At 45.8% G+C, this 27,536-nt stretch overlaps 1 protein-coding gene across 5 annotated transcripts in view; it reads right to left on the bottom strand.

The window, feature by feature from the left end:
• Nucleotides 1-27,536, bottom strand: part of gulp1a (GULP PTB domain containing engulfment adaptor 1a) — a 485,247-nt gene that overhangs the window by 40,345 nt on the left and 417,366 nt on the right. For all 5 annotated transcript variants that reach the window (XM_084309768.1, XM_084309769.1, XM_084309770.1 and 2 more), the window contains 2 exons: nt 20,510-20,571; nt 16,838-16,909 (listed from right to left, as the gene is read on the bottom strand). In XM_084309768.1, the coding sequence (XP_084165894.1) occupies nt 16,838-16,909; nt 20,510-20,571 (134 nt within the window). The remainder of the gene's footprint in view (nt 1-16,837; nt 16,910-20,509; nt 20,572-27,536) is intronic.

Below are 27,536 nucleotides of genomic sequence, written 5' to 3'. Positions count from 1 at the left end.
CGGGGTGGAGGCACTGGCCTCATGACATCTCCTTCATGGGCTACAAACTTAACACCACTCCCAGAACTGTCACTCTCCTCTCTCGAATATCATGCAGTATCTGTCTCTAATCCTTTCAATCTCACCATTGTTACACTCTATCGCCCTACAGGTCCGCTCAATCATTTCCCAGATGAGCTGGACATGCTTCTAAGATGGTAACCCCCTCCTTCTATTGGGCGACATCAACCTGCCTGACTCATCTCAGTCAGACACAGTGGTCGCCTTCCTACAATCCTTTGACCTGACTCCCACTCCCATGTCTCCCACCCACAAAGCAGGCAACTCCTTGGATCTCATATTTTCCCGTAACTCCAGCATCATTAACACCATGGTAACTCGCCTGCATGTATCTGACCATTCCTTCATATCCTTCTCACTAACTCTCATGCTTAACCGAAAGGCCTTCACCTCAACTGAAACCGTCTCACTCAGACGCAACCTGCCCTCCCTAACCCCCTCCACCCTCTCCTCTGACATACTATCTGCTCTACCTTTGAGTGACACCTTCTCTGCTCTCCCCACAGAGATGGCAACCGCCACCCTCCTCTCAGCCCTCGCAACCTCCTTCGACAAGCTCTGTCCCCTCGTTGAGAAACCTGCCAGCCGTTCCCCACCCAGTCCATGGCTGACGGATGCAGTGAGAGAACAAAGACAGGTCCTGAGAGTGGCTGAGAGGAAGTATAGAAAGTCACGCCTCACTGCTGACATCGACACATATCACAACCTCCTGTTAACATTCTCCAAAACCATTACTAATGCCAAATCTTCTTTCTTTCACCATAGGATCGAGGCCTCTGCCAAGAACCTTCGCAAACTGCATGCTACCATGTCCTCCCTCCTCACTCCCTCCCACCCCCTCATCTTTCTCTGCTGAAGACTTTGCGATCTTCTTTGAGGAAAAAGTGGAGAACATCCGCAGCTCCTTCTCCCAACCCATTCCAAATACTGAATTGAGAACCTCATCCTTCCCTCTGTCATCTTTCTCTCCCATTACAGAAGCCGAGACCCTGACACTGGTAACGTCGAACCGTCCGACTACATGCCAGCTGGACCAGCTACCCTCCCCACTCATCCAGACCATAGCACCAGACATCCTCCCATTCCTAACTTCAACCATCAACTCCTCCCTCAACTCGGGGGTGGTCCCCACCTCCCTAAAACAAGCCAGTCACACCGCTCATAAAAAAACCAACCCTGAACCCCACCGTCATAGGCAACTATCGTCCTGTCTCTCTTCTCTCCTTCCTTTCTAAAACACTTGAACGTGCTGTATCCAACCAACTTACTGCTTATCTCTTATAGAATGACCTCCTAGACCCTAATCAGCCAGGGTTCCGGACTGGACACTCCACAGAAACGGCCCTCATTGCGGTCACAGAGGCACTTCACTTAAAGTGAAGTGAAAGGCCTCTCCTCTGTCCTGATTCTCCTAGATCTATCTGCAGCCTTCGACACAGTTAACCATCAGATCCTCCTCGCTGCCCTCGCAGGAATGGGAGTGGCTGGCTCTGCCCTGACATGGCTGACATCATACCTCAATGACCGCTCCTACCAAGTGTCATGGAGAGGGACCATGTCGGCTACCCGCTCCCTGCGGACGGGTGTCCCCCAGGGCTCAGTCCTAGGACCCCTTCTCTTCTCCCTCTACACTAAATCACTGGGTAACATTATCACGTCTCATGCCTTCTCGTATCATTGTTATGCCGATGATACTCAACTCTTCATCTCCTTCCCTCCCTCAGATATCCACGTCTCTGAGTGGATATCGGCCTGTCTGTCCGACATCTCCGCCTGGATGACGACCAACCACCTCAAACTGAACCTAAGCAAAACAGAATTGCTCCACCTGCCGGACAAATCCTCCCCCCTGACCTACCTTTCCATCACAGTCGAGAATGCAGCTGTGACCGCGTCCCCGACTGCCAAGAACCTTGGTGTAGTCCTCGACGACCAGTTGAACTTCTCTGCTCACATCGCAGTGACAACCAGAACCTGCAGATTCCTCCTGAGCAACGTCAGAAGGATCCGCCCCTTCCTGACAAAAGAAGCCACCCAACTCCTCGTCCAATCAACAAGCTCCCGCCCTGACTACTACAACGCACTGCTTGCTGGCCTCCCGGCCACTGCCACCAAGCCTCTTCAACTCATTCAGAACGCAGCGGCCCGCCTGATCTCAAACCTACCGAAGTCGGCCCATGTCACCCCACTTCTTAGGGACCTGCACTGGCTCCCCATTGCTGCACGAATCCGCTTCAAGGCCCTCGACCTGGTAGACCATGCGGCAAAGGGAACCGCTCCCGCCTATCTCCGGTCAATGGTCTCTAACTACACACCCTCAAGACCCCTACGCTCTGCATCTTCTGGCCGCCTCAGACCTACTCCTATCCGAGCTCCGGGAGGGTCATCAAAGAGAAGTCGCCTATTCTCAGTCCTTGCCCACAATGGTGGAATGAACTACCCACCCCAGTTAGGACAGCCGAAACCCGTACAATCTTAAGCGGTCGACTAAAGACTCACTTCTTCAACCATTATCTAAAAAAAAAAAAAAAAAAAAAAAAAAATCTAACCCTAACTAACCTTACTGTCATGCACTTATAAATAAACTACTGTCCTAATAAACTAACCTACACTGTAGCACTCAACACTTTAATGAACATTGTTACTCAGCTGCTAGAGTTGTGCCCTTCCTGATGACTTGTCGTACAGAACTTGTAAGTCGCTTACTCGCTTTGGATAAAAGCGTCAGCTAAATCACTAAATGCAAATGTAAATGTAAGAAAATGTTGACAATCATCAAATTGAGGAAGCTCTAAAGATGCCATACATCATTTGATATGAAATCCAATCTGGAAATGTCCTTGTGAGACATCTGCTATATAGCCCTATGATTGAATTCCATTCCAAATGCATTTAGTCCAGTGTGGGGTTCACTAGGGATGCACGATATTGATTTTTTGACACCGATACCGATATCGATAACTTTATGCTCCTCAGGCCGATAACCGATATCGATAACTGATATTTATTGTATTATAATCTTTTTTCTTAATGTATATATTATTTTTTTTATCAAATTTTTTTTTTCAACATGAAACAAAACATATCACAATACAATAATAATACATAAAAAGACTTCCCAGGACAATAACTTAACACCAACTTAAATGTGACCTAACCAGACAACAGAAACAAAAGCCAAGACAACAGTATTGACTGATAAAGTGACCATATTTATTTTTCCAAATGAAAATTCACAATCCGTCAACAACTTATAATTAGGGATGGGTATCGTTAGGATTTTATCGATACTACTACTCTTATCGATACTGCTTAACGGTTCGGTACTTTATCGATACTCTTATCGGTTCTTTTTGGTTCTTTTTTTGCAAGAAAAAAAGACAATTAATTAAGAACAGAATCAACATTGCTTTATTATTTATAAATACAACTTTATAAATAAGTATTATAAATAAATATAATTTCTTCAGCAACAGCAGCAGCAATGTTCTTTTATATAACTTTATAAATAAATATAATAAATTAATATAATTTCTTCAGCAACAGCAGCAACAATGTTTTAAATGTGTCTGACTCTGAATTATAGACTTTTTATAATAAACAACAAATGCAAAAGGCTAACAGAACTGTGACACTGGTTCACCCTATCCTCTGTCATCCTTCCTCTAGCTGCTAGGGATAAAGGACTTTGGGTGGTGGAGGGAGGTAGAGGGAGGATGTGGTGGCCCTGGGCTCACTGGCCTGGGACATAGTGGCTGACGCCTCAGCTTGACAATCTATAAAAAGTTTAGATTGTAGTATTTGTAGCTAAACAATTGTTTTGTTTATTAGCCTATTTGTAATAATTCGTTATTAGCCTAGGCAACTCCGTATCTTGGCTTACGGTTACGGCTGCAGTGGATGCAGATGGAACACTGCGCGCAAGGCAGTCGAATACGCGCATTTCTGCACACTAATATCATGTTTTGCCAACAGATGTTTTGATAAATTGATTTGCTCGTATTGCCACCCTTACTGGCAAATGTTTTGTTGCACTTGTGGCAACGTGCATTGTCGGCATTGACCCTTGTAAAGTATATCCATACTTTAGAACGCTTCGCTCTATCCGCCATGATCACGACTCAGTGCATGCAGAGCTGCTGTCTGTGTGCAGAGCGCTATAGCACGGGGCGTCGGGGACTTTCATTAAGGAGTACCCGTATGTAGTACCCGGATGTCTATGTGTAGCACTAGCGAGCGACTCGCGAGGAGTGTGTGTAATAATTGACTCGCTGGCTGCGGCTCGCTTCTCGTGCAGAGACAGAGAGGATCGTTCGCAACTTTTAAATAATAATAATAATAATAATAATTTCTCTAGAGTATCGATAGCAGTACCGAGGACGTCAGAGCTTATAAATACTCCGGTATTTTCTAATATAGTACCGGTTCCCGTTTAAAACCGGGGTCCGGGGGGCATCCCTACTTATAATACATCCAACCTAAGACGCTCAAAGCTTTTTGTTCTTCTTTTTTCAAAGCGGAGCCTTGAAAAAAAGGCTTTGAGTGGACACATCACCACCACAACAAGTCACCTGCAACAAGCTAGAAGCTAGAAGCTAGAACCTAGAAGCTAGAAGCTAGAAGCTGCTGTGAATCCAAAGCCAGCTATTGACGAGTCGTTTGCTAAATGAAAGAAGTTTGACAGAAATGACCCAAGGGCTCAAGCCGCTAGCTTTTAAGCAGTCCTTGGTGGTGCAAATTAACCTGGCTACTATGGAGCAATAAGTGACTGCGTTCAACCGAGGGTTGCATCACAGCCATGGAAGGGGCTAGCTTTGCTTAGCTCCTCGCGTCGTCGTAGGCTTCTAAGTTAACACAATAACACACCATCGTAGCGGTGGTGATGCCGCAGGTGACCCGTCAGGCTGGATGTATTACAAGTTGTTGCCCTTTTCCCTCCTTGTGGAACTTCTCCATTGCATTTATTACAAATAGCAAGCGATCTTTTTCCTCTGAAATTCCGAGTACCGACGCGGCCATCTTTGTTTTTAACGTCAGCGCTGATTCAGAAACTTACGTGCCTACGTCACAGCCAAGAAAGGGAGCGCTCGATTTGTGTAAAACGCCCTGTTCTTAAACCACACGCTGTCAGTCGTACCACAGTACTGGCAAAACGGGATGAGCCTACAGTCAAAACAAACGCACTTCATTCCAATTCACCCACACAGCATTTTCTTTTACCAAAAAATATATTATATTATCGGAGCTATTAATAACGTTATCGGGTTTATCGGGATGACGTCATAATTGCTGATATCGGCCCGATAATTATCGGCCCGATAATTATCGTGCATCCCTAGGGTTCACCAGGCAGGAAGAATGGGAACCATCCCAAGACCGGGTTTACCTTGGTCTGACTTCAACACTTAAAATAATTTAGGGGCGAGAAACAGAAACGTGCAAAGAGCCACAGAGAAAAGAGAGTTTTATCAAAATGGTCATCTGGCAATGGGGTCTGGTACATGTTCTAGTTTGCAGACATGTTGAAAGGAACCTTGAATTTTTACTGCGAGTACTGCACTCAGGTTTTAAACGGTCAATATTTGTATTGTTATTACCTGCATTGCGTTCACCCTTTTTCTTATTCTCTGCATTGCTTTCATTCTGTCTATGGTCCTTTTATGTCTATTTTACTGCTGTGAATCACTTTGGGCTGCAACTCTCTTATGAAAGGTGCTATACAAATAAACTTTTGTTATCGGGACCTGTATAGGTTATTATTACACTACAGTTCAGATATACCTTGTCTTTTTCAAGCTTTTCAAAAGTCTGTCTCAAATATCATCGTTTTCCTCCTACACCATGTTGAAAAGCACAGACACATAGAATTGGGTCTATTCCAATACCAGCCTATGCAAGAAAAACTAACCACGGTGCCTGCTCACCGACTGGCCAGATCTAACGTAACGCAACTAAAGGAGGAAGTATCGACTGGGAAAACAAGCTCCCCCTGCAAATGGCCTCACAGATTGGCCTGCTGGCGTGGGAGAGTGAAGAGAGAAGCCACAGGCAGGAGAGCAGGGCCACACACCCAAACGGCTCAGGGACAATTGAACCACACGTTCCGTTTCTTGCACTGCTTTCAAGGTGCCGTCAATCATTTGTGTGTCCACTGTGATGGGGGAAAGGACCCCATTGGAGCAAGAAGTGTATGGGGACGACATGTGTTGTAACGTGGTTGATTATGCACATTTACAAACCCATTGGAAATACACTCCACACAAGTTAAAATACAACTTGCAACTTGATTCAATTTCTGGACTGGATACGATTGTGGTATTTTAACAATGGAAGGTCAAGTGTGTGTGTGTGTGTGTGTGTGTGTGTGTGTGTGTGTGTGTGTGTGTGTGTGTGTGTGTGTGTGTGTGTGTGTGTGTGTGTGTGTGTGTGTGCGTGTGTGTGTGTGTGTGTGTGTGTGTGTGTGTGTGTGTGTGTGTGTGTGTGTGTGTGTGTGTGTTAGGGCTGTCAATTGTCCCTAAGAATAACATTTGAATATGAATAGGCTGAAAAAAAAAATATGCAAATGACATTAAAATATTAACAATAACATTTGCATATTATTACCACATCAAAGCAGGTGTAAAAGCGTAAAATTACCAAGTTCATTGTGCATAGTATTTGCTATCAAGAGGTGGTACCAATAGGGAACTATCATTAGGCATTGGGCTGTACTTTGTAACAGCCATTTATTGACTTGTATTACAGGCAAAAAAATTCAAATCACAAAAATAACCAGTGATGCATTTTCAGATCACCTTATCAACAATCATTATTATATATTTTTTTACATTCAACTATGAGTTTGGTATTCCAATTCTGGTCCTGCTGCCCCGATTGGCGCTTTCTCTGGTTCCACCTCCAACCGGGCCAATCAGCATCCGTTACTAAGCAGAGTCTACTTACACCTATCCGCTCTGACTCTGACGACCAGAAATAGTTAACGCCTGGACGCGTGTTGCTTTCTAACAGCGGAGGAGTGCAAGAATGTGACAATGTGACCATGTGACCGCGGCAGCGCGAGAGAGCGGCAGTGCGGAAATAGCCTGTCTATTGCCATTCTCTAAGACAAACGCTAACCTTAACCAGCTCCTTAACAGCGCCTAAACTTAACCGTTCTAACCTTAACCAACTCCGAAACCATGCCTAACCTTAACCTTAACCTTAACCATGCCTAACCTTAACCTTAACTGTTACAAAGGATCAGATTAAACCGAATATATATATTTATTGATTGATATATATTGCATAGTATTTGTATATCGTTTGATATCCCTTGTATATTCCTTGTACATATACACGGAATATCCCTTTAGCCTACTACAGACCATAATATTTCATTGTCCTATTGGACAGCGGTCCACAGGCGCCAGAGCCATGCCTCCGGAGTCAGGTTCAAAGTCACCGTCAAGACATGTCTGTGCATGCCCGGCCTTGCCCAGGGATACGAGACAGAAATGTCGTTGGCACTAGTTTGTTCACCGTGCATATAAATATGGCGCAGGTGAATACAGAAGCGCTTAGTCTAAGAGTTACCCAATAAGTTGAAGCCTCACCCACGATACTCCGTGCGGTGAAGTATGGCCTGTTTGGCCCCAGAATAGAGCATTGAGACCGCGTGCGAATTAATAACTGAATTGTCAGAGTTTGGCGCTATACCGTCGAGTGCGACATATTTCTATTAAGTCAGTAATAGTCTATTTGTGTATAGTGTATCGTGCGGCTAAAGTTCTACAGTGACCAGCATCACCAACGCTTCCTCGTACCAGCTAGAGTTCTTATCCAGGCTGGGCTGCTTTCATGGCGCTTTCACCCGAGGAGACCTAGACGAGAACCGTGTGGACATGTACACTGGATTAATCTACCCGACGACTACATAGCCCTTTGCGGCTGGATTATATTTGTTTTGGTCCTGTGATTTATGGAGCGGAGAATCGCCGACGCCTGCACGTGTTGGATTTACCCTGTGAGGAGCCAAGTCGAGTCCGCGCCTCAGAGAGCCTGAGGCCGGCTAGCTTTCTTCACTGTGGAGCTACAGTCTACGGAGAACAGCTGTATTCGTCTGTGGATCAAGAGGCTATTGCACCGTCTCCTGTACTTGGAGTCTCCTTAGTCATCGTTGACCAGACTCTCTACTACCGACAGATCCTCTACCCCTGCTGGCTTACAACCAGGGGGACCCTTCCAGTATCTCCCGCTATATATTACTAGTGTACCATAGATATAATTCCCTAAGATTCAGGTTGTATAATTACCTCCTGCGTAACCAGAGAATGGACATTCATTGTTGATTTGCCTACGCACATTCCTTTGCCTTACAAGTGCATTCAAAGTATAATAGAGAAGTATTATGTACCTTTTGCTGCAATAAATACTTAAAGACAACTTTGTGTAGAACCGGTTCATTGTGGGAAGTGTTCATTATATTTATATATCATGTACTGTATGGCCAGTAATTAAAGTACATAAAGCGGTAGTGGTTTAATGATACCATACTTATCAATACAGTCAGGGAATTGTACCCCTCAGTTACAATTGGTCCTTCGAGCCGGATGGTAACTAGTGTAATATTAATATAGTGGTATTAATATTGACATGGCCTATGATGAACACTCCACAAAACGGTTCTCCTAAAGTAGATCGCCCGCAGCGTAGACGGCAGACACCTCAGTACTTAGAGGATTACGTTGCCAATATACTACCTAGCCTTCTACAGACGGTAAACGCGGAAAAAGTAGATAGTAAAATGATGTCCGACCCTATCGCCCAGGCTACCCCGCCAATAGAGGCCCTAGTGGGTTCTAACGTAACTGACCAAGCTCACGGTAGGGACCAGGAGGGACCTGACACGACTTTACCCCCCGCCAAGACCGAAGAAGTAGTCCCCGGAGAGCTCCAGGATAAAGACAGCCCTCCAGGGATGGAACTCTACCCGCTACAAGAAGAGGAGAGCACCCCGGAGATGGATCTCCAGGACTCGCCACAGGAGAACAGATCTCCAACAAGTACTGCCAGGAGCGGATCACCTCAACCAGCGTCTTCCCCCAGCGAGGCGGACAAGATGCTGGCACAGGCATTCCTCGCCAGCCTAGCAGCCTCAACAGAGCGCGATCGACTCCAAGCACAGACGCTTAGTGAGCGCGAACATTCTTCCATGGAAAGAGAACGCCTTCAGGCGCAGCAACGGAGCGAAGAAGATCGTATACGTCTAGAGATTAGACGCCTTCAGACGGAAGAGAATATGGCAAGGGACCGGGCCGAAGCCCAGCGCGCCGCTGCCGGTGCCCAAAGAGAAGCAGAGCGCGACCTCGCTCTCACCAAGCGCGAAGCCGAGCGCGACCGATTACAAGCGCAGATAATGGAGCAGCTGATCACCAGGGCAACACCCCCTCCCTCCGCACGGGGTTCCAGGGCCTCGTCAAGACAAGGGTCAAGGGCACCCTCCCCTACCCGATCAAGCGACCCTGAGCCCGACCACCAGAGAGAGCCTATACCCCCCTCCGAACTCCTTCCCCGACCGGTCCACGCGAGACCCAGCTACAAGGAAGAAACGGTCTACACCGCGGAGAGGCTAAATAGACGACTACAGGATCTAGAGGACCTGCCAGAGGAAGAAGAAGAGGGAGAGGAGGAGAGTCAAGCCCGACAGCAGCACAGTACTCCACAGGACCAGGAGGTCCAGTACAGCCAAGGCTCTACCCCCGCAGCTCTGCGCTACAGACCCCCGACTCAATTCACGGGTGAGCTTGACGCACGACCAGCCCCGAGGAATAGCACCTGGATACGCGGGCCATGGTACCCAGCAGGTACCAGCCCACCAAGAGGCGTAAGAGGAGACTCGCCTAGGAGGCCTCTCTTCCAACGCTCACCGATGTGCCAGCCATCCATGGCATCATACATTGGCACACCGACGTTTCCGGACTTCACCCACGAGAACAGAGCACAGTACACGGAGCTACGAATGTGCTTAGAGACAATGATGTCCGATGTAGCTGATGAACCGTACAAGTATGCTATCCTACTGAAGCACCTCAAGGTGCCCCGAGCGCACAATATAGCGCTGGCCTATGCCACCTCTACTACCCCATACACAGCGGCTCTAGCAGCACTCGACCAAAGATATGGACGCATATGGGACTACGTAATACAAGAGATAAGGCATATTGACCGCCTACCCCCAGCCACAGACAATCGCTCACTAGATGACCTGTCTATCAAGGTACAATCCCTGGTAGGGATGCTGGGGGCGCAAAGAGAAAAGGGTATGCACGAACTGTACGCGAACTCTAATGTCGAGAGGATTTTAGAGAAGCTTCCGCCCGCCCGACAGGAGCGCTTCAGGCGGCAAAGGGACCACCGTGATCCTAACGGTCCCGAGCCATCCCTCCTAGACCTAGCCAACTTCCTGGCGAGAGAAGTCAACAGCCTACGGTTGGATACGTTCATGCGGAGCACCCCAAGCTCCAGAGAGGGACCTAGGAGAGCAAACGATGGCCGAAGATTGGTGACCGTCATGCACCAATCAGAATCAGTACCGAGCAGCAAGAACCACAGTACCCCCTCGATGAAAGAGAAGTGGAAGATGGTGTGCCCGTACTGCGAAAAGGAACACTGGTTGTCACAATGTGACACGTTCAAGAAGATGACCGCCGACGAGGTGAGTCAATGGATAAAGTCCAACCGACGCTGTTACCGATGTGCGCGCAGTCACATGGCAGCTGATTGCCGCTTAAAGAAGAGGTGTAATCGGTGTGACGGAGCCCACCTAGATGTCCTACACGACAGTAACAGAAGAAAGCCTGCACCCTCAAGCAGCACAAAGGCAAGTGTTATGTACATTGACCCCGCCAGCAGCGGGGGCGCCCGGGTGCTCTTAAAGGTGGTCCGCGTAACACTGAGTTACCAAGATAAGGTCATGGACACTTACGCCGTCCTTGACGACGGGTCAGAGAAGACCCTTCTCCTCGCATCCGCTGCGGCCCAGCTGGGGCTGCGGGGGAGCGAAAACCAGATGACGATTCGGACAATAAGAAGAGATCTAAAGACGATAAAGGGCGAGAATGTCTCCTTCACTATCGCAGCAAGCGGGCAGCCAGAGAGACGGTATAGGATTACTAATGCTTTCACCAGCCAAGAAATAGGCCTGTCGCAGTACACCTACCCCATCGCCAAGCTGATGGATAAATATGTGCACCTGCGTCAACTACCTATACCGCTCATAGACGGTGCCACCCCGACCCTGCTGATAGGCTCCGACCATGCAGACCTCATCGTCCCGATTGACCGGGTCCACACAGGGCCCAGAGGCTGTCCTGCAGCAGTCGAGACCCGCCTAGGATGGACATTACAAGGCCCCCTCGCTAAGTCTCTTAACCGAACAGCAGCCACTAACTGCCTCCACTCCAGAGTGACAGAAGAAGACACCACCCTCCTACAGCATGTCGAGAGGCTATGGACACTAGAGACAATGCCCTTTAAGAACGAAAAGAAAGACATTCGTTCCAAGGAAGAGATTTACGCTATAGCACTCCTCGAGCAGGGGACAAAGAGAGTCAAAGTCAACGGAGTGATGAGATACGCAACTCCACTCCTGAGGCGAGAGGGTATGCCTACCTTCCACGCCCCAAAAGAAGCGACGGAGCGGTATCTATTGAACACAGAGCGGCGCCTAGCCAGAGACCCCGCTCAAGAGACTGTGTACCGCGCTGAGATTAACAAGCTAATCACAGCGGGACACATAAAGAAAATTGACATTAAAGAGGCCGATCAGACGACCGAATCATGGTACGTGCCGCACCACAAAGTCCACCACAACGGCAAGGATCGTATTGTGTTCAACTGCAGCTACCAGATCGGATCACAAAATCTGAATAAAGAGCTCTTGCCCGGCCCAACACTCGGCCCCTCTCTACTAGGCGTGTTACTACGTTTCCGCCAAGACAAGGTGGCCATCAGCGGCGACATCAAAGGGATGTTCCTGCAGGTGAGACTAGTGGAGGAGGACAAGCCCCTGCTGCGGTTCCTATGGAGAGAGAGGATCGGGGATGAGCAACCAGCCATCTATCAATGGGAAGTCCTCCCTTTCGGAACCACATGCAGCCCATGCTGTGCTACGTTTGCACTGCAAAAACACGTCGCAGAGGACCCAGCAGCTGATGAAGAGGTCCGACAAAGTGTAGGAAATAGTTTCTACGTGGACAACTGTCTGCAAAGCGTCTCAACGCCAGAAGAAGCCGAGGCCCTTCTACTCAAGCTCCGCGCCTCCCTGATCAAAGGCGGCTTTGATCTCAGGCAGTGGGCCAGCAGCGACCCGCAAGTATTGCGCAGCCTCTCCCCCGAGGACAAGGCAGCAAGCAGCGAGACCTGGATGGCGACCATCCCAGGAGAAGCCCAAGAAATGACATTAGGACTAGTCTGGCGCTTCAAAACAGACTCGCTCCATTATAAACACACACCCCTGACCAAGGAGCAGGGAAGGTCGACTGCACTACCGACCACCAGACGGAGTGTATACAGAACACTCGCCAGACAATATGACCCGTTGGGATGTATTCTACCTTACACCACCAGGGCAAAGATGATTGTAAGAGCGTTATGGGACAAGGACCAGGGCTGGGACGACCCCATACCCGAACACCTTGCATCCACATGGAGAGAGTGGGAGACGGAACTCAGCTCACTCCCAGGTGTCAACATACGCCGCAGCTACTTCCCACCCACAGTGAGGCCGGAGACGTGCCAGATGGATCTGCACGTCTTCAGCGACGCCTCCGAAGTAGCCTACGGTTCGGTGGCCTACTTGCGTGCCCGAGAGGAGGGAGGAGAAATACATACTGCTTTCATCCTGGCTCGCTCAAGAATAGCCCCACGAAAGCAACAATCTATCCCGCGTCTAGAGCTCTGCGCAGCCCTAGCACGTTAATCCAACGTGAACTCACCATTCCGGTGCAAAGAACAATCTTGTGGTCAGTACTCACATGGATCCGGTCTGATTCGTGCAGATACAAGGTCTTCGTGGGAGTCAGAGTCACAGAGATTCAAGATTTAACAGAAGTAGCAAGCTGGAGGTATGTGGACACAAAACACAACCCAGCTGACGTCATCACCCGGGGAATGTCCCTGGATGACCTCACCCGTCACAACCTATACAGTGACGGGCCAGAGTTCCTCAAGCTCCCGGAAGAAGAGTGGCCTACACCCACCCCACGGGAAGCGAGTAAAGAGGAGGCCGAAAACAAGAAATCTATGTTCTGTGGATTGAACACACTCGTCTCCACAGACCCCGACATAGACGATTGCCTCACCCTAGAGAGTGCGCAGCTAAAGACATTCCTGTGGCACCACCCAGAGGTTCAGCTCACTACTGACATTACAGCAGCTGACTACGAAGAAGCAGAACTTCTTCTACTACAACGAGCCCAGAGAGACTCGTTCCCCGATGAGCTAGACTGTCTACAGGGAGCAAAGCCCGTCCCATCAGACAGCAGACTGCTCCACCTAGCCCCCGAGAGAGACGCCCATGGTCTCATCAGAGTGGGTGGTCGTCTGCGGAGAGCTCCAGACTTACCGGATGACGTCAAGTACCCGATAGTCTTAAACAGCCGACACAAGGTCACAGAGCTGATCATAAAGAAATACGACGAGGATGTGCATCACGCCGGGGCAGAGAGAGTCTTCGCGGAGATCAGACGTCGTTATTGGATACTGCAAGGGAGAGAAGCAGTGCGGCGCTTCCAGCGAACCTGTCTAGACTGTCGTAAGTGGCGAGCGCAGCCCAGTATACCCCGGATGGCTGACCTACCTCCCTGTCGCCTCCGACTCGGCGACAAGCCTTTTCACTCCACCGGTATGGACTGTTTCGGCCCGCTGTATATAAAGAAAGGAAGAGGAACCGAGAAGCGGTGGGGTATTGTATTCAAATGCATGACCACCCGAGCGATGCATATAGAACTCCTTCCAACCATGAGCACAGACTCATTCCTTATGGCCTTCCGAAGATTCACATCGCGGAAAGGCAAACCGTCTATATTATTGTCTGATCACGGGACAAACTTCAAAGGCGGAGAAAGAGAGCTGAGAGAGAGCTTCCAAGCTATGGGCCCAGAACTTAAGACCCACCTCGCTCCATCCCAGATTGACTTCCAGTTTAATCCCCCGAACGCACCTCACTTCGGTGGAACTTGGGAACGAGAAGTACGTTCAATAAAGACAGCCCTGTACGCCGTGCTTGGGGCCCAGACCGTGGCAGAAGAAGTCCTAATGACAGTCCTCACGGAAATCGAGGGAGTATTGAACTCAAAGCCCCTCGGTTACGTCTCAAGTGATGTAGCAGATGTCGACCCAGTCACCCCCAACACACTCTTGATGGGGTGGCTGGACCCCGCGCTACCACAGACAATGTACAGGCCTGAAAAAGCGAACGACCGAAGAATGTGGAGGTACAGTCAAGTATTGGCTGACAAGTTTTGGAACAGCTTCCTACTCCACTATCTACCGTCTCTACAGACCCGCCAGAAATGGGTGAAAGAGAGAGACAATTTGACAGAAGGAACAGTCGTCATGATTATCGACCAGTCACTACCCCGAGCTATGTGGCCGGCTGGCCGCGTAAGCAAAGTGATCACCGGTGCCGACGGAAAGGTCGGAGCAGCCGAAGTGCTCGTCCAAGGACGGATCTACACCCGACCCGTGGCGAGGCTAATAGAACTGCCAAGGCTCCCCGATACTATCGATGACGACCATGACCCCATGACTTTGTGAACTGACCGACCCCTCACAACAGACATTGAGTAGTGGACAGTGCGGTTAATCTGTCTCTGCTTAGCTAATTAGGTGGGACTAATTAGGGGGCGGCTGTTACAAAGGATCAGATTAAACCGAATATATATATTTATTGATTGATATATATTGCATAGTATTTGTATATCGTTTGATATCCCTTGTATATTCCTTGTACATATACACGGAATATCCCTTTAGCCTACTACAGACCATAATATTTCATTCTCCTATTGGACAGCGGTCCACAGGCGCCAGAGCCATGCCTCCGGAGTCAGGTTCAAAGTCACCGTCAAGACATGTCTGTGCATGCCCGGCCTTGCCCAGGGATACGAGACAGAAATGTCGTTGGCACTAGTTTGTTCACCGTGCATATAAATATGACGCAGGTGAATACAGAAGCGCTTAGTCTAAGAGTTACCCAATAAGTTGAAGCCTCACCCACGATACTCCGTGCGGTGAAGTATGGCCTGTTTGGCCCCAGAATAGAGCATTGAGACCGCGTGCGAATTAATAACTGAATTGTCAGAGTTTGGCGCTATACCGTCGAGTGTGACATATTTCTATTAAGTCAGTAATAGTCTATTTGTGTATAGTGTATCGTGCGGCTAAAGTTCTACAGTGACCAGCATCACCAACGCTTCCTCGTACCAGCTAGAGTTCTTATCCAGGCTGGGCTGCTTTCATGGCGCTTTCACCCGAGGAGACCTAGACGAGAACCGTGTGGACATGTACACTGGATTAATCTACCCGACGACTACATAGCCCTTTGCGGCTGGATTATATTTGTTTTGGTCCTGTGATTTATGGAGCGGAGAATCGCCGACGCCTGCACGTGTTGGATTTACCCTGTGAGGAGCCAAGTCGAGTCCGCGCCTCAGAGAGCCTGAGGCCGGCTAGCTTTCTTCACTGTGGAGCTACAGTCTACAGAGAACAGCTGTATTCGTCTGTGGATCAAGAGGCTATTGCACCGTCTCCTGTACTTGGAGTCTCCTTAGTCATCGTTGACCAGACTCTCTACTACCGACAGATCCTCTACCCCTGCTGGCTTACAACCAGGGGGACCCTTCCAGTATCTCCCGCTATATATTACTAGTGTACCATAGATATAATTCCCTAAGATTCAGGTTGTATAATTACCTCCTGCGTAACCAGAGAATGGACATTCATTGTTGATTTGCCTACGCACATTCCTTTGCCTTACAAGTGCATTCAAAGTATAATAGAGAAGTATTATGTACCTTTTGCTGCAATAAATACTTAAAGACAACTTTGTGTAGAACCGGTTCATTGTGGGAAGTGTTCATTATATTTATATATCATGTACTGTATGGCCAGTAATTAAAGTACATAAAGCGGTAGTGGTTTAATGATACCATACTTATCAATACAGTCAGGGAATTGTACCCCTCAGTTACATTAACCATAGAAAGAATATTGCCATTCTCTAAGACAAACTCTAACCTTAACCAGCTCCTTAACAGCGCCTAAACTTAACCGTTCTAACCTTAACCAACTCCGAAACAATGCCTAACCTTAACCTTAACCATAACCATGCCTAACCTTAACCGGCGAAAGAATACACGTTAAAAAAAAATGTTGATGGGATTCGAACTTGTCAACAACGGACCGCAGGACCGCTGCGCTGCCAGGTGAGCTGAGCTTCGAATGAAAATCATGGCGGATTAGGGCTACATAATGCCGCAAGCTCTGCCGCTCCGCTCCGCAAGCTCTGCCGCTCCGCTCCGCAGCTCTGCCGCTCCGCTCTGCGGTTGCCGTGCCTGCCGTGGGGCATGTCGCAGCCAATCAGGGAAAATGCGGAAGCAACGGCAGCACTGCTCCGCTGTTAATAAGCAATAGGCCGCCTGGACGCGGCCAGACGGTGGAAGCACTTTCAGACTGAATAATGAAGTGAAGCGGACCCAACGCAGTTACTGCTGCTGTTTCGTATGCAGGACTGTACCTTTAGTTTTCTGACTGCATCCTTTACCACTTCCGTGCCTTTCGGTGCTTCAACTTCCGTGTTTCCCAGGAACTGAAGAAAAAAATAAAATAAAGAAAATCCATCAGTGATATGACTAGTCCCGGGACAGAACTATGATCGAGGCATAAACACAGGCAATAAAGGATGCGTGGAGGACAGCAAGTCAGTTAACAGTCGTAAACATGCCCTTTATATTAGGAGATGCAAAGGAATCATTTCACTGCAGAAGCGTAAATCAAGTATGGGACTTCGGTAAACATTGGGATGTCTTTTTATCTGTCATATTTTAATAGTGAGGACGGATACATGTAGTTGATGAAAAACCATAAATCACCAACTCCTAAACCATAAATCAGATATGTGAAGGAATACTGCATTGGTCTTCACATTTATCAAAAACTAAAATGTTTTATTTTATCAACAGATTAGAATTAGCGCCACAAACGCAGATTAGAACATTCATTATAATGACCTTGCATTTGTGTTTTTTCCCTAATCAAGAGGTTAAAATTAATATAGATTGCATTTTGTGTTCGCTCACATGTTTTCTCAGGAGACATGAGCGAGTTATGTTCAATAGCTCCGTGACATGCACCGAAGTATGGGAGGAACACACATGACAGCAGGCTGGCACACATGCACGTTGATACACGTGTGCACACACACAGACAGACTTTAGATGGAGCAGCACTTCTGCCTGTCTCCAACAGATGGAGCCATTAACCTTTGGGCCTAAACATGGCGCTTTCCATCTGGCGCAGCAGAACAGAAATAATGGTTCTGGTTAGACACTGCATCAACAGGCCTGGGAAGTCTACACTCTAATAGCCTGTTTTAGTGCCTCCTGCGCTTCACTTGTACAGACTGTTCCAATATCAGAGCTCATAAAACACGTTAGGGTCAGACCCTCAACTGCAGAGGTGGAAACAAAACAACAATTTGCCTTGTGGGACAAAAGTGCTGCCTTCCCACGATAAGATCGAATGCAAGTTAAAGGTCTGACCTGGAACATCACGGTTGGCTTTGTCTGTGTCTATTTTATTTGTAAAGCTCCCCCCGTCTTAAAAGATGATGTTGTGGAGATGGTGTTTCTGTGCCGCATCAGCTATGGCCAGTAGCAAGTTAGAGATTTATCCAGAGACCTCGCAGAGGGAATATATCCAGGGCAGTTTTTAGCCACCCGTGACAGTGACCTCCCACTATTTCATTTATGCTTGCTTACCTGCTTAAAGGAGGAACATCACCCATTTTAAGAATTCATGAAGCCTATGGCCTTCTTCCTGTGCCCTGACTGACGGTTCAGTCAGTATTTGGAAACATGCACCACTATCTCCTGAAGCGAGACATCAATTCATATTAAGTTGAATTCTCAAGAGTTCTCCCTCTGGTTTCTAGTGTTCGGAGAGAGTGGCGCATATTGAGACATATTGACTGAACTGTCGAGGAGGCACAGGAATAACATACTGAACTGTCCAGAGTCACAGGAAGAACATACTGACTGAACTGTCCAGGGGGCACAGGAATAACATACTGACTGAACTGTCCAGGGGGCACAGGAATAACATACTGAACTGAACTGTCGAGGAGGCACAGGAATAACATACTGAATTGTCCAGAGGCACAGGAATAACATACTGAACTGCCCAGGGGCACAGGAATAACATGCTGACTGAACTATCCACAGGGTACAGGAATAACATACTGACTGAACTATCCACGGGGCACAGGAATAACATACTGACTGAACTTTCCAGGGGGCACAGGGATAACATGTGAATTCTTAAAATGGGGTGGCATTCCCCTACATACCAGGCAGCCATAGGCAAACATGTAACAGTATTTGACTGATAGACAGTAGCTGTTAATTATTTAATTCTTGCACACAAGGCATCAAATCCTTCAGACAATAGAATGGTAAATGGACTGCATTTATATAGCGCTTTTATCCAAAGCGCTTTACAACTCATGCCTCACATTCACCCATTCACTCAAACATTCACACACTAACGGTGGAGCAACCATGCAAGGTGCCAACCTGCTCATCGGGAGCAATTAGTGTTTTGCTCAAGGACACTTCGACTGGGTGTGAATTGAACCAGGAAACCAGTTACCAGACAACCGCTCTACCTCCTGAACCACAGTCACCCCCAATGAACTGTATAGCCTACAGTAACTACATCTCATAGGTTTTAAGATTAGCTAAAGACTTGAAAGCTGGAATAATGTGTACACATTCATTGTAAAATCGAGTAGAGGTTGTGTTATTTTACATGACGTTTTACATGCACGTGACAAATGAATTGGATTGAAAAAAACAACAAAGCACGTTCATCAAAGGCTTGCAGACAGTGTTTTATCACTGCTTTGATATCTATAGTACATTGCTGTGAACTGACCTTTAATATGCATATTTCATTGTGATATTCAATGCAGCTGGATTGGAGCTGACGCCACCAAAACACAAAATGGTGCTTTATGTCCCCATCAATAAAACTGGAAGATGGATGTAGTTCTGACACAAACATGTCAGTGCGCCCCATTCGTGCTTAAGGACATGTCGGATGCGAGGAACGTATGCAAGCTAGGTCTTGGAGAGAGACCACACTGATGGAGAACTGAACGGAGCGACACTCGTTCCCGACCACTGCACGCTCTTGGATTGGGGAGGTTGCAGCCTGGGGGCCCATTCATCACTTGCCACATGTCCATGAGGGACCTACTCCTCCTATCCCTCACTCGAGGTGAGTTTCATCCATTAGCTCAAAGGGACTGTTCATCTAAAAAAGGAAAAATAAGGAGAGAAGTGAGTCTAATCTAGAATCTGATCAAAATAATGGCCTGTGGGGGAGTGAAGATAGCATAAGGGATCACATCTGGACCTTCCCCGATCGCACCGACTGCCTCAAATGAGAGCGATAACCATAAGCACAGTTTTTGATAACCATAAGCACACTCTTTCTAAACACTTTCTTTCTAAACTGTTTCTGCATATCTGCGATGAGGCTAAATTGACAAATTCAGACCGACTTATCTGAAAAAGACTTGAGAAGTGGGAGACTGGAGACATGCTTTGATTTTACACAATGTCTCAAGTTGGCTTGCCCTGCTTCTTCAGTCAGGGGATGTGGTAGCTCGGGCTTGTACCTGTACTTTCCGTCAAAATCAACGCGCCATCGCACACGCTATTCTTTTGTTTGAAGCCATGCGGTATAATGTAGGGGCGAGAGCGGTTGTCAGGTAATCAGAAGGTTCCCGGTTCAACTCCAGCTTCTCCCGGCTGGCTGTCTTCTCCCGATGAGCAGGACGGCACCTTGCATGTGTGAATGTGATAACTTATTGTTTTAACATTAAAAAAACATGTTAAAACAATAAGTTATCACGTTATAACGTGATACTGATATTTTTTCTGTTTCTGGTGTGGCAGCAATACGCTTCAGTACAATACAGTACATGTTCTGGAATGTAAACCTTTGAATGTAAAAAAAGATCAACACAGCTTGTTTGGATTGGTCTTGGATAGCTAACAGGTAAGCCTTGGTAGCAGGCAAAATAAATTGTTACCGTTACAGATTTTCTTTTTTTTCTGTCAATTTCCAAATTGTGGCAAACCTACACTGTGAGTGGCTGAGAATAGAACTTGATGGTACATACCTTGGCATTGTAGGGTATGTAATGCTTGGCCAGCGCCTCTGGGGTGTGCATCCATGATTTATCTGAAACAGCCACACAAAACAAAGAGTCTGGTTCAACAATAAATGGTAGGGAAGAGTTGCACTAGTGCTAATAATATGGATAAGATATGAGGTAAGATGTAAGATATATCTTTATTATTCTGGAGTCATAGCAGCACACGAGAGAGAGGGAGAGAGGAGGTAAAGGCATGATGATAGATGATCCCACGATCATTAAAACAAGATAAGAGATAAAACGATTATTGTGCCACATGCCGTGTTGCTCTCATTTTGTCTTTTGTCTTGTGTTGTAAACTCAGAGCACCCTTCCTTTACAGTGGTGCACTCCGCCCCACCCCCCCAAGCAGTAATTTCAGCCAGTGTTGACAGGGAGGAACCATGGTAGTGTCTCACGTAGAAGGTGACAGAAAGGCAGCCTTTGGTCGAGGAGAAAGGTAAAACTAATTCAGCCGTCCGTCATATGATGAAATCAAACGTGTTTGATAATCATGATTTCAATATCAATCAAAATAATTTTGATTTTGTCCATAATCGAGCAACCCTAATAGTAGATAAATAACATTTAAAAAATAAAGATAAGGTCTGATCTGCAGTGGATCTCTGAACAGGTGAGACATACAGTAGGCTTCAATGAGAAAGTGTGTCCAAAGTCCAAACTTTTTTATTTAGCATACATACTGTATGTACAGCCCACCCTGGAATAATATACAGATTCTATCCTAGCTAACCTAAGTCTACTCTGTACAAATATACAATACTCCATACCAAATCGTCTACCCTGGAATAAATAAACAGAGTATCAATAAATATGAATATGCGTACATCAAATAACATTTAAAATGTGAATAAATTAATGAATGATATGCAAGTCCTTGGTAATTGGAGTCCAGGGTAATCAATTACCCTGATGTATCTCAGACCAGCTAATGCGATTAAATGGATCTGCATTGCATTTACACCACCATGATGAATGCTACTGAAACAAGTAACACAATTACACAAAACTTCCACCGTCAGAGGCAAAGTCCAAAAGTGATTCGAATAGTAGCTATAACACAGGTGGAATGAAAAATGTATGCCTTTCAGATGGTGATCAATAGCTAGATAAGCAACTAAAAAGTTTGAAAAGTATTTGTTTGTAATCTTGTCATAATTTTTGTTGGCCTCACATGCCTCTCTCCAGCCCTAATACAGACTCTAATCTGACATTTGATCTCCCTAATCCAACCCCTGATGTCACCAAGCAATGCTAGCACCTATCTGCTCAGGAGCTGCTCCGCTGATAACCAATAGGACACAGACCCTATAACCATTTTCCAGAAATAGGCCAACAAGTACATTCTCTGGTTCGGAACAAACAGTGAAATAAAGTGTGTGTCACAGAAGCCAGCCTCCGATATGCTCCAGAGAACACTCCTCAATGGCCCTGACCTGCTGAGTGAGAGAGCTAACATTATAGTTTCAAATGGCACATCAAACAAATTTATAATGACGCCAAATGTACTGCCTGAAGCAAATTGGAATCATACATTGTACGGTATATTTTCTCAACGATAAATCTAATTTACGACAATTCAGCAGGGTATAAAGAATGAAATGGATAACAGTTGGCAGTACATGCACCCACTACAGATGGAAATGCATTTTTTACAAAACAACTGGAGGTCTCCATTATTATCCTGGTCCGTTCACACTGAAAATGCATTTAAGACCTCCCTGTATCATTATACCATTACCAAAAAATAATTTACGATCCCAAATTACTGAGATGCCGGTTCAAGCAGTACTCATTTTTATCAGATGACCTCTGGGTTTGCCGAATTAGGCTGGGTAATAAGTGCTGGGGCTCTTATCACGGCCGTGACAGATTGGTGCAGGAGTAAGATCACAGACGACCTCGGCAATTATTTAAATGACTAGAGGTCCCCTGGGGAATACCAATCCAGCGCTAACAGGGCTATATCTGAACACAAAAGAGAGGCGTCAGAGTCCATAATCGCTCTGTACATTGACAGCCCGACGACGAATGCCTCCCCTTTGCACAGTCTGCACAGTCACACAAGAAGCGATTCCTCTTTCATCAACCACTGATTAAGTGATTTTCCTGTTCCCCCTTGCTCTATTTTCATTTCCCTGTTTTAACGATGACACACAAGCCTACTGGCGCTAATGAATCTCACGATGAAGATGAATGACAGTGACCTTGAGGCTCTCCACCGCGCTGGGTTGATTGTTTTAATGAAGCGATTCCAAGGTGCAAATGGTGTGAATAGTCTCTACCCTCTTCAAAAGGACACACATTATTGTGTTTATGTTGATGTCAGTCTCTAAGTGGTGTAATAAATTCACAAGTCTATTGTAATTACAGCCACTTTCGTGTCCAGCATTATTGGCAGCACTGTATCGCTACAATGACGCCAGTCAATGTGCTTTTGACTTGAGACATTCTACTTCTTTTTTTAGAAATGAGAAATGAAAGAGGGAAGCAAGACAACCGAGCAATCTATTTACAGGATGGAGTCTTACAGACACACAGTCAGTCAGATATAGATATAGATAGATATAGACAGATAGATAGATAGATACAGACACACAGTCAGATCGATACAGACACACAGTCAGATATATACAGACACAGTCAGATAGATAGATAGATAGATACAGACAGATATATAGATAGATAGATAGATAGATAGATAGATAGATAGATAGATAGATAGATAGATAGATAGATAGATAGATAGATAGATAGATAGATAGAGAGAGAGAGAGAGAGAGAGAGAGAGAGAGAGAGAGAGAGAGAGAGAGAGAGAGAGAGAGAGAGAGAGAGAGATAGATAGATAGATAGATAGATAGATAGATAGATAGATAGATAGATAGATAGATAGATAGATAGATAGATAGATAGATAGATAGATAGATAGATAGATAGATATATAGATACATACAGACACACAGTCAGATAGATGTATACAGTCCCACTAGCCCCTTTCGTGACTGCTGATGATACAGCAGTCACTTGCTCGACCTAACTAGCCATGGGAACATTCACTCTGAAGCACTGGTTATTTACGAACTGTTCGTTCTAAATTTATCACAGAGGGTTTCACACACAAAACCGGGGTGGTTTGAAAGCTCGGCGTTGCTAATAAAATTTTTAAATATTTTTTATAAACTGATCAACACTGCATTATATCCGGCGTTGGGTGCATGATGCGCATGCGCTGTGATCACAGCGCAGGTGCGCCAGGCAGCAAACGCTGGAAATAATGCCGTTTTATATAAAAAATATTTAAAATGTCTATTAGCAACGCCGAGCTTTCAAACCACCCCGGTTTTGTGTGTGAAACCCTCGTGCAACTGTGAGTACCTTTGACATTTCTCTGTGATAAATTTAGAACGAACAGTTCGTAAATAACCAGTGCTTCAGAGTGAATGTTCCCATGGCTCAAAGGCGTTTGATACAGTAGACCATCACTTGCTTTTGAATAGTCTAGCTAGCATTGGCCTGGATAAAGCCGCTTGTGCTTGGTTTCAGGACTATTTATCTTCAAGGTGTCAATCTGTGAATTCAGGTAACTTTCAATCTGATTTCCTGCCATTGTCTAAGGGTGTACCACAGGGTTCGGTATTGGGGCCGGTCCTCTTTACAATCTATATTAATGATATTGTTTCTAGTCTTTCAGCACTAGCAGGTTGTCAGGCTCATCTTTATGCGGATGATACAGTTGTCTACTGCATTGCGGATACTGTTCAGGAAGCTATTGTGAACCTGCAGCTTGCGTTTGACACTCTCCAAAATGCTCGCTAAGCTCAAGTTAGTGCTTAATGCTAGTAAAACCAAGTCTATGATGTTTTCTAGAGCCAGGGTTATAGATTATGACATGCTACACCTAACAACAGCTAATGGTTTGTATATTGAAAGAGTTAGTGAGTATAAATATCTTGGTATATGGCTGGATGATAAACTTTCTTTTAAATTCCATATAGATAACCTAGCTACAAAATTACGGCAAAAGATTGGTTTCTTGTACCGTAACCGCGCTAGTTTTCCTATGTTCTGTAGGAAAATAATTATACAGGCTGTTTTTTTGTCAATATTGGACTATGGTGATGTCATTTACAGGCATGCGTCTGCGTCTACATTAAGGCCTTTGGATTCTGCCTACCACTCCGCCCTAAGATTTATTACGGGTGACAAATATGATACTCACCATTGTCTTTTGTATGAGAGGGTAGGCTGGCCATCTCTCTCGTTGCGACGTAGTTATCATGGGTATCTTTTTATCTACAAAGCAATTATTGGCAAACTTCCACCTTAAATTACATCTTTGTTGGTCTGGAGTGCTGTCACCTACCAAACTCGTTCGAATGATTGGCTTGTGCTCAGGGTGCCTCGAGTTCGGTCTGAGCTTGGAAAATCTGCCTTCTCCTACGATGCTCCATACACATGGAATACCCTGCAAAAGACTCTAAAGCTCGGAACATTCCCGTCATTCATGGAGTTTAAAGGCATTGCACTTGACCTATGTACTGAATCATGTAATTGTTTTTAATCCATCATTGTAGTAATTGTAATTCATTGTAATTATTAACTGTTATGATATTTGTGTCCTTTGTTAACTCGTCATCACTGTAAATGAGGGAAACCTCAGTGCTTTCACGAGTATAAATAAAGGTTTGAAATGAAATGGCTAGTTAGGTCGAGCAAGTGACTGCTGTATCATCAGCAGTCACGAAAGGGGCCAACAGTGTCACCTTCTTAGCAGCGTATGTTGCAGTTTCTTTTTACCATAAATGGACTATATAATAACAATATCAGGGCCACCACCTAATAGATTACCCTGCCTGATAATATAAGATATATAAAATTATATTGCACCTCTGATTGGCCAAAAACAATAGCTCCCTGCATCAATAACCAATCAGATGTGCGAGATGTGGAAAAATTTGGGTGATTTTGCGCGCACCCGTATTCCGATCCGTGAAATAATATTCACAGGGGTACATCTCGTTGTGGGAGACAAGTTCCAAATGCATTGTCCTGTGGGATTGCCCCCCCCCCCCCCCCCCCCATGGCGATATTAATTGAGGGGCGGATTTGCGGAAATTAAAGAAGCAAAATTTTATTAGAAAAGCAAGGCTTGCCGTGGGCGACTCATGTGGTCCTTGGGGGCTACCTGATGCCCGCGGGCACCGTGTTGGTGACCCCTGGTATATGATATATATAGTATATGATAATGTGGGTTATATTCTCTTAACTAACTCTTAAAATTAAATACAACTTTCTCACTGGCACAGTGCCTAACTTCGGTCTAAATATTCAGCACCATGGACAGGTCTGCTCAAAATAATTTATTTGGGGATGAAATGACAAACAAAATTTGCAATGACGACAGATAGTGACAAAAACAAAGGATACAATGTGTCATGAAAATATAAATGGTGGCGGGCACCCAAGTGGCGACCCATGTAATGCGCTGCGTCGCGAAGCGGCCGACCCGGGTTCGATTCCCGGACCGGCGTCCTTTGCCGAATGTTTTCCCCCCGCTCTGTCTCCCGTTCTTCCTCTCTCTCTCTACCGGACTGCCCGGTAGAACAAACAAATAAAAATCGACCAAAAACATAATAATTTTTTTTTAATACAAATGGTGAAAAATAATGTTATGTAAGATGAATAGATCTGTAGGCCTAGGCTACAAAAAAATATAAATAAATTCAACCTGCTTTATTGTAATATATAGGGCTGACCTTTGAAGCTTTTTTTGGCAATCGAAGCTTCGGGGCTGAGTTTCGATTTAAATTCTAAGCTTAGAGAAAAAAATTATATATATATATATATTAAACTAAATAAGACTCGTGCACATCTGGTGGAGGTGCAGGTCAGCGCAAGAGAGATAAATAAACTAAAAGGAGAAAACCTTCAAGGGAAAGAAGGGACCGCACACTCCACAGGACTGGTTTTTGCTTATTTATTGTTGCACAACGCATTTCGCTATCGCTTCCTCAGGTGCACCTATATATATATATATATATATATATATATATATATATATATATATATATATATATATATATATATATATATATATATATATATATATATATATATATATATATATTAATTATAATATAAAAGAAATTATCTTATGTTGTGGGACTTGTACAGCACTTTGGTAAACTTTGTTGTTTTTAAATGTGCTCTATAAATAAAGTGGATTGGATTAATTAATTAAGTAGCCCCTTTCGTGACTGTGATGCAGCCAACAAGGTTTCACTCGGCTGCGCTGCCTGGGTGCAGTGGGGCTGCTCTCACAGCCAACGACATGACATTACATAATTATGTTGCAACCTTCGTCTATCAAGCAAACAATTATATTATATTTAATTTATAATTTATAATTTATAATTTATTATTATATCAGACAATGCACCTACAAAAGCAGATGATTACAATTAAATTAGCCAACTTGGTAACACATTACCTTCACATAAACCGATTCAATCCTCTTTGTAATGATCCCAGCCTCCTAGGCTCTCCCTCGTTTCCGTCTCCTGCTGCTAGTAATGTAGCTTTGCTCAAAGACTATCCGATGCTAGCTACTAGCCTAGCTACTAGCCAGGCTCCAAGCGAAGCTACCAGGACGGCGGCCCTCTCCAGCTCACAACTCAACCATGGAAATATATCTGCAACCCAGAGCAGAAAGCGCTCTGCCCTGTTTGCTCTCGCATCGCCAAACTCCCCAGACTCACGCCAATGGGTCCGACTCCCCAAAGTTTAAACGTCCTCGTCTGCGGTGCTCTGCAGCCCATGCCAGTACGATCATTCAAACGGCGAGTGTTATCGATGGAAATGCCGCTGTGAACGAGCCCCTCCACACGGCGCTGCTGCCCGACCAACCATCAAACCCCGCCAACAATGCAGACGCTACTCCTGCGGCTTTTCACCATAGAAACCTGGCCATCTACGACGGGGAATGCATCCA

This window comes from Notolepis coatsorum (assembly GCF_963971535.1).
Source record: "Notolepis coatsorum genome assembly, chromosome: 3".
Classification (NCBI taxonomy): domain Eukaryota; kingdom Metazoa; phylum Chordata; class Actinopteri; order Aulopiformes; family Paralepididae; genus Notolepis; species Notolepis coatsorum.
Note: the sequence above shows the minus strand (reverse complement) of the source record. Positions and strands in the feature narration are given on the sequence as shown.